Genomic DNA, 8,617 nt, shown 5'->3' with positions numbered 1-8,617 from the left:
TTTGCAGGTTGGGTAGGTCCTAGGTATAGGGGAGACTCCGCCGGATTTTCGGCACGACTTAGAACGTATTTGGTCTTTTCTTGATTGTATTGAGTCATTTATATTAAAAATTGTAATGTAATTGTCAGGTGAGCCGGGACAGCCTTCTTCCTCCGCCCAGCTGCCACAGTGACCGTTGTCAAGTCTGTGAGTAAATTATTAATTTTAATTGTAATTTCACTATTATTATATGTTCAAGCATGCCCATGCATCACTTTTATGCATATATTTATGTAGTTAAACTCTAGGCACGATTTATGTTGCATTGATAACTGTTAAAGTGCCATGGATGTTGTTGTGGTAATTTGGAGCAGTGTGCGTGCGTTGGCGTGCGTGTGATGTGGTGTGGACTATGGATAGGACGGGTAGTCACGGCTTGAGTTCTTCGCTGGGACCCCCGATTTGGTTTATTAAGCGAAAGTCCGGCTTGAGTTCTTCGCTGGCACCAGGTTGGATTTAAGAGAGCTGTATAGGGGATCAGCTCTCATATATTATGATTGATACTACAGGGTGTGCGAGTGCTCCAAATTACCTTTTTGATGTTATGATGTGAATTTATTGCTGATGTTGCATTTCACTCTACAGGGTGCACTAATTCTAGATAGTTATAGAGATTATGGTTAAAATTGATATTTTACTCTCTGAGTCGAACGCTCACTCCTGTTCAATATTTTTTCAGGCTATAGGAGGATTTTATTATGGTTAACCTGCTTTTCTTCTTCGCAGGTTGTTATTCAATATTTGTGTAATTTTATTTACTCCTAGATTTTCCGCATGTGTTAGAAATATTTAAATGATTCGGGTCTGTAATATAATTGTTATGTGGACCTGTAAAAATAATGATATGCCTGTTTGATGGATTGGATGAGGGAGCTGAGCTCCCATTTATTTTTATGCTGATGAGTATGTGGAAGGTGAGCTGAGCTCCCCAATTGATGATATATTTTGTTTACAGGTCGGGTGAGCCAAAAACTCCCCGTTGAAAGGTCCACTTTATGGCCAGACTCCGTCCGGTTGATTTCTTGATATTAGGCCCAAATGGGCCTTAGAGTTGGATTAATGAATAGTTAGGCTTACTACGGGCCTCGGGGCTTTAGGCTGGCCCAGGTCCTAGTGTCGGTCCGGCCCATAGGTTGGGTCGTGACATTGGTATTAGTAAGTGACAATATATTTATTCAAGATACTCTGATAAGGCTTGCATGGTTTAAGAATACTTAAATTATGCGCTAGTCATGGCTCAGAATTTTAGGTCGTGACACACACACACACACACATATATATATATAAAGTAATTCATCTTTTTTATGTAATTAAAATTTTAATTAAAAAAATATTTTTGGAATAAATAATATGATGAATATACTTTTGTAATGTTTGAAGCGGTAAATTTAAGAAAAATTTTAAAATGTTTAAAAAATATGTTAAAAATAATGTGAAATTTTAATAATTGAGATAAAATTTTCGTAGTTGAAATTTAAAAATATTTAAATAAATTAATATTTAATATGATAAGTTATTTTTTATAGATAAATTAAAAAATAAAAATAATAAAAGAAATGTTATATAATAATTTTTAAGTATACTTATTAGTTTATTAGTTTATGTGTGATAAGGCAATTTTCTTTTTATCTTTATTTTTTTTTACTTATTTGATTTTATATTGATGATATTAGACATATTTTTCTTTTGAAATATATTTTATTTATTCCCTTAATTTTAAGAATTCATGCGCCCTTTTGTTGAAATTTTATATTTTCTTACTTTATTGTTTATTTATATATCCATTTTAAATATGTATTGTTTTAATGATTATAAGTCGTATATATTTGGAGGCAAAAAAAAAAGTCATATATATTTGTAGAAAACGATAAAATTAAAGAAAAAAAGTTAAAAAATTTATGCGTAGAGCGTGCTTTATGTCACTTGATTAATTTAAGTGCTCCATATTAAAATAATTATATATTTGATTAGTAGAACTAATTTGATTTAATTCTTTTTTAAAAAAATCTTGTCCATGTAACTTGTATTATGTCTCGTTTAAAAAAAATTAAATTAAATTGAATTATTTTTAATTAATTTTTATATTTAAAAATTTTAAAATTGATAAAAATCAATTATTTTAATTAAAGAATAAATCATTTAAAAAATTTTACTAAAAGTAGCATGATTTTGTAAAATTTTGATTTATTTATTAAAATTTTTATTAAATATCCAAAACACTCATATTTAAATTATATTTAATTATTTATAAATAATATCAAAATATAAAAATAAGTATAATTATTTATTATTATTATTTTAAATTCAATGAAAGCTCAATAAACTCAATAATAATTGATAGGCTACACAATGGTAACGGTTTCACTATAAAGGTGAATTATCACAAAACAAGTAATTAAAAAAATTTGAACTCAAGATCTTTTCACTATCTACATCTTTAAGATGAACCCCTAATTAACATATTTATTAATTATTTCATAAAATATAATTTAAATAAATTTTATCATTTTAAAAATATTTCAAATATATAAAATTTCTTATAAAATCATTTGAAAGAATTCTATCAAATAATTTTCCCTTAAAAAATTACGTGAATTTTTTATTGTTGAATTTTATTAAATGTGTATCTTTCACTTCCTAAAAAAAAATGAATATCTTTCACATTAAAATAAATATTAAAACCATTCACAAATGACCCGACCTATATATTTAATTCATTATTTAATTTAAGTAAAAATTTTATTATTTAATTATATTAAAATTAAAAAATCATATTTATATGAAAATTTAATATGTTATTCTACACAACTATATATATATATATATATATAGCTTGTGAGCAAATATTTTGTTTTATACATTTATTTTTATTGTAATAGAACGTAAATTTAATTTACGAAAATCATTTAGTGCATAATTGTACATGAAATGCGCAAATTAGTAACCGTTCGATAAAGTGTACTTCTTTAATCGGATGGTTTGAAATTCATGCGGACGATGCCCACTGCACAGGTGCGCATCCGTGCAAATACAACTTTTCAGAGCCGGCGGGCGATAACTTGATAAGAGCGCCCAGACCCAAAAAAACGCAAACTCAGATTCATAGATCTCAGCATGTGATATCCCAATTCAGTTTGCAAGTTGGGACTTGAAAAGCCCTAGATTATGAAAACCAGTCAAACCATTCAGCATTCACCAAACACGCTGCCGTTTAATTCATTTTCTCTCTAAATGCTCTAGCATTTTCTTTCCCCGGCTGTAAACGACGCCCCCGTTGCAAGTTTTGCTATATCTTCCTCCGCCAGGACCTCCATCAAATCAGGTAAGCTCTCATTCATTTTCTCTCATCTTAAATTTCTCTGTTCCCTTTTGGAGTCGGAGTTTAGATACTTTCACTATGGATTTTAGGGTTTTGTTAACTCACTCTCTTATGTATGTGGCTGAATCAATTGTGTGTATCTGAGATTTTAATTGGAGTATCTCAGTTTTTTGTGCAAAATGTAGGAACTTTAAGATTTTTTATTTAATTTAGACTTGCAAAATCCCTAGGATGCATGATTCTGCATGTTTTCATTGGGATGATTTCTCTTTTTTTTCCCCCAAAAAATTGATTTTAGTTTAGATTTAACATTTTTTAAAAGAGGTTTACTGATAGCTATGATTGATTTCTTCTCTACGGATAACTTTCTGTTCATTTTCTTTGTCATTATCATATAGGTTTTATGGATTCTTATACTTGTACCCATGAAATGGGGAAAAGCCATGACTCATCCCAAAAGTCCACGCAAAGTTTGGATGAAACTTGTAGTGAAGAAGCTGATAAGGCAAAAATTGAGCTATCTCTTGGGCCTATCACTCCTGATGCAAACAAAGAAAATGGGGATTTTCTCTTGGATCTTAGTTCTCCGTTCACTATGGTGACAAAACTGCCTAAAGTACTTACCTTTGATTCTAAAACCAACAGAAATCAGGATCAATTCCCCAATGTTCACAATTCTAGCAGCCCCAAAACACCTAAAGATGGTGTTTTTGACCCATTTGCTCCCAGTCAAGATGACAAAGTCTTCGCTCCCCAGTCTAAGAAATACTTTGATGAAGCAAGGATCAGTGTTGCACGAAGACTCAACTTTGGAACTTCCCTCAAGGGTTTGGGCCATACAAGTCCTGGTGATGGAGTGGAGTCCATTTTAGATGAGGAGATGTTCAAATCAGTCTATGAAAATCTCTTGGAGGCTATTATTTGTGAGCAAACAGAAAGTGCTTTTGCTGAACTATCAAATATGGAATGGGATTCTGATGCTTGCAGAACACCTCCCTCAGCTCCTCGACTAAATCAAGTTGCTGAAACTTGCCCAGGTGCTCCGTTGAAACCAACTGGTAAATCAAGGCTTATTGATTTGGGATTATGCAGAAAGATTGAATTCTGATGGTGGGCCTTACCTGTGATGTTGAAAATGTGACACTACCCTGCCAACTAGTTTTGCAAGCGTGCATTATGTATTAGTTAAAGCTCTAACTTTTGTGACTCTCGAGTTTAACTTGTGTGCCTTAGAGATCTAATTTAGACAGGGGAAATTGCTGTCTGACCAAGATTACAGTGTACTAGTAGCATTGTAAAGGAATTGTTGATGCTTTATTAATTTCCTTGGAAATCATCAAGTGTTTCTTTTCTCAGACAGCAACAAGATCAGTTCATTGTTTATGTGCATCTTTGTGTAATCATAGTGTTAGCTTCTACATTCGTGGAATCATAATGTTAGCTTCTACATTCGTGAACATGAATGTCTTCCTTTCTCTGCCAGGTGGCATTGTGTTTGAGCCTAAGTAATAATGATCTAATACCTTTTTGACTGATATGGATGATTGTGCGTATGTGATTGATGAATTCCATGAAATAATAATGAGAATAATGAAGGTAATTGATGAATTGGATAAGAAAGGGGTTCCTTTCATTTCTGAGGGGTTGTTTGGTAGGAACAACGTAAAGCACCTTCTCTTGGAATAACTAATTTGAAAATCCTGTGGAGGAACTGCGCCAGAGAATGTGCATCATGCAGCAACAGAATCCCATGCTTTTGTTGGTAACTAAAACTGGCCAATAAACCAGCAATGTACTGCCCTGTGCATGCTCGACATTGAGTTTCATTATACTAGCATATTGTTCGACTTGGCAGCGGCAAATTGTGCATTTGTGCTCCATCATTTATTGGTTTGCTTTGTCAGTACACTGCCTAGCTTGGAATACATATTCACTTTGGGATGCATGCGGTCGCCTCACAAATGATGATTTGGGATGATGGTTCTGAGTTTAAACTTGATCTGCATCTGCTCATAGTCTGATACTATAGTAGGTGATATAGGTGTTTTTCTTACCTGAATCTGTAATTATCAACCAACTATGCTGCTGGTAAAGACAAAAGCTTATGCTAAGCGTTGGTATTTTGTTATTTATAATTAGTTTCCTCATGCTACAGAATTAATACTTCTACTTAATCTGCTAAGTAGCCAATGTAACAGAAAAGATCATTGTCATTTTTAACGCATTTTCTCCTTTCAACTGCGGAATTGCAATTTGGCAACTATAGAAACAAATGCAATGGTGATGAAGCTCCCTTCTGGATTGAAAGCGCGCGATGAGATTGGCAATTACATGTCAGACCAGACCTTCTTAAAGCCTAATCAAATTTCAACACATGCTGGGTTAACAGGTCTCGAATTGTGTATAAATATAATTCATCTATAGATAGCCCCCCAAAAAAAAGCACTAAGAAAACTTTGTTTGCATATATATATATATATGAACAAGAATTTGTCTGGCCTCGAGGTGTCTGCACAACGGCACAAGACAAATGGATCTGGATTTTACAAGAAAATCTACAATACTGAACCCAAAAATCAGATCAGCCTAAAACAGTAAACAATAAACCATTCTATGTTGATAGGCCTTTGGTGGGTAACCATCATATGATAGGGCTGGGAGGCAAAACTGGGATCTAAAATCTGGAGCTAAGGATTCTTCAATCAAAAACCACACACTCATGTAGCCATCTTTGTGAGATTTACTTTCATAACTTGGTCTTGCTCTTGCACTTCAGGTTTTTAATCTTCATGGCAGGAAAAGCAAAGGTGAACTCGCATGCAGATTTAGCAACAGCATGCTTCTTGAATACCCCCAGGAAATTAATCCGCCCTGGAATTCTTGTACGTGTTTCCATAACAAGTTGTCCAGACAATATATCACCGATCAAGCTTATCAGATTTGATGCTAACTCATCCACCTCTATAGTAAGCCTGCACGGAGTCGTCGTTGACCCCCTAGAGGGTATAACACCCGGGTCCAGGTCTACTTCTCCCACCTCTTTTGCATGGTAAAGAATAAAACTCTTTCCAGGGCCGTGCTTGAAGCTGGCGTAATTTCGGTTTTGGATTCGAAGCGTGAGGTTAAGAGTGATGTTGAGTTCAATATTGATAACTGGGAATGAGATGCGAGGAGAAACGCCTTCTAGGGAAGCTGAGATAACCTGGACCTTAGGTTCTTTAGCCTTGAACACTGTCAAAGCTAGGATGAGAATGACTATGAATAGGATGAAGAATAAAAGTAGAATCGACCCGCCAACGATGAAGCAGCGGCGGCGGCGCCTCCGTGGCTTAGGGAGTGGCTGATCGCCATTTTCTTTCATTGAGATTGGAAAGAAGAGTGGTGTTATCCTGTTGTGGGTTGCAACTTGCAGGGGAGGGACGGGAAACGGTTAGAGAATTATAAGGTGATGTGAATGAGTGGAAGCCATAAATGCAGTGATGGGTCAGATTCAGATACAAAGACAGATAGCTAACCGCTTAAAGCTTAACACTAGCGTTGGTCATGGGTGGGCTAGTTGGGCGTTGGGGGCTTTTAATTTTCACAATTATCACCCTAATTCCTAGCTGTCTTCTTCAATCTTCACCACAAATAAAGCTTCCTTGGCTTTTTAAATCAGCGCTATTACAGTGCTACCCCACTTAAACGCCATTAATGCCACTTTCCTCTTTTTGAATTAAAGTTTGTTCATCAATCCAATCAAATAAACAGGCCAATGCCACCTCCAAATAATCTGATAAATCTTCTACTTTTATACACAATCACAGTTAAAATCATCACTTATGATAAAATTGTTTAAATTTTCATTTTTTCAATTTTGTTATTAAAAAAATCAAAATCTCATAATTTTAAACACGATTCCAATATAATTAAATTAGACCTCGTTAATAATTTAGATGATTTTATGATTGAAGCCCTTCTCAGTCATGCATATTTCAAAAACTACACATTGCCTTGCAATTTAAGGGGACATTGCATTTTCCATGCGTAACATAGAGAAAAACAAGAATAATAAAATTGGCATGGCAATGACATATGTTATTGGATTGGATATATATATATATAGCTTTACTATTTCTTATATATAATAAAAATATATTCTTATAATTATGTTAATTAATAAGTTATTTTTTGAATGAAAGATGAATTAATTTTCTTTTAATTATGAAAAATATTTTTTACTGATAAATTGAGGAAAATATTTTTGATAAAATAAATGGAGATTAATATTTAAACTATAATATCAAATTTTAAAAATAGAAAGGGGTTGTTATTAGGGTAAAATATTAATTTTTTTTTTTCAAACAATACAGTCTGAAGATGTTTTCACTGATTTTATTGATTAATACAGGTGTCCATCCCAAACCAAAATTTCAACGCGCTGTCGTTATAAACGGTGAAAGGCCAACTGAATAATCCCAAAGTTGAATTTGTTGGGTTGCTTGGGACCCCTATTGATAAAACTCTACAAAATGTATATAATTAATTTAATAATTTAAATTTTTAATACAATGAGCTTAATAATATTTAATAATTTAATTATGAGATTCATTTATTATAAATTTTATTAAATAAAAAAAAAGAATCTTGATAAAATTTATTAAATAAAAAGAAAAAATATTGACTAAAGATAAATAATTTTAGTAGGATTATTAAATATAGTAATACTTATAATTATACACGATAAATAGAAATATATTCTTATAATTATATTAGTTAATAATATCCATATAATTATATAATTGATTTATCATAAATAATCATTATATATATACTATATCTTAAATCATACTAATTAATTTCATATACTATTTTTTTATATTAATTTTAATTTAAACGTTAAAGAATTCTCACGAATTTATACCTAATTTTTAATTTATTTATTTTTTATTTTATAAATTTATATCCGTACAAAATTTTGATGTACCGTAACACATTCGCAACTAGTTTAAACGCATGTGAATAGTCCTGTGGTGGCTTTGGTTCACATGTGAATCTGCTGGGTTGTCCTGATCAACAAATTTTTTTAAGGTGTTATTCATTCTCTCTCTCTCTAGCTCCTCAGAGAGAGAGTTTTTTTTTTTTTTTTTAACTTCAGTCACCTTTCTTCTATTGAAAGTGTAGCCTTTTCTAGACTCAACGAAAGACTGATTTAGAATCAAAATCGGATCAATTTAAATGTGATAAAAATTAAATTAGAACCAATCAAATCTATATTTA

The 8,617-nt window shown here is 32.3% G+C and overlaps 2 protein-coding genes across 2 annotated transcripts; one reads left to right on the top strand and one right to left on the bottom strand.

Annotated features, from left to right (window-relative positions):
• Window positions 1-3,058: 3,058 nt before the first annotated feature.
• LOC110668736 (uncharacterized) lies at window positions 3,059-4,815 on the top strand. Its single transcript, XM_021830091.2, has 2 exons — window positions 3,059-3,361; window positions 3,757-4,815. Exon 2 carries the CDS (start codon window positions 3,762-3,764, stop codon window positions 4,464-4,466), a length of 705 nt encoding a protein of 234 aa, XP_021685783.2. The 5' UTR covers window positions 3,059-3,361; window positions 3,757-3,761; the 3' UTR covers window positions 4,467-4,815.
• A 1,289-nt stretch (window positions 4,816-6,104) lies between these two features.
• LOC131178430 (uncharacterized) lies at window positions 6,105-6,719 on the bottom strand. Its single transcript, XM_058143385.1, has one exon. It carries the CDS (start codon window positions 6,717-6,719, stop codon window positions 6,105-6,107), a length of 615 nt encoding a protein of 204 aa, XP_057999368.1.
• Window positions 6,720-8,617: the final 1,898 nt, after the last annotated feature.

Source organism: Hevea brasiliensis, chromosome 3 (assembly GCF_030052815.1).
Source record: "Hevea brasiliensis isolate MT/VB/25A 57/8 chromosome 3, ASM3005281v1, whole genome shotgun sequence".
NCBI lineage: Eukaryota > Viridiplantae > Streptophyta > Magnoliopsida > Malpighiales > Euphorbiaceae > Hevea > Hevea brasiliensis.
Note: the sequence above shows the minus strand (reverse complement) of the source record. Positions and strands in the feature narration are given on the sequence as shown.

Excerpts from the sequence above, each read along its gene's own strand:
- LOC110668736 (XM_021830091.2), top strand. The coding sequence starts at position 3,762 with ATGGATTCTTATACTTGTACCCATGAAATGGGGAAAAGCCATGACTCA.
- LOC131178430 (XM_058143385.1), bottom strand. The coding sequence starts at position 6,719 with ATGAAAGAAAATGGCGATCAGCCACTCCCTAAGCCACGGAGGCGCCGC.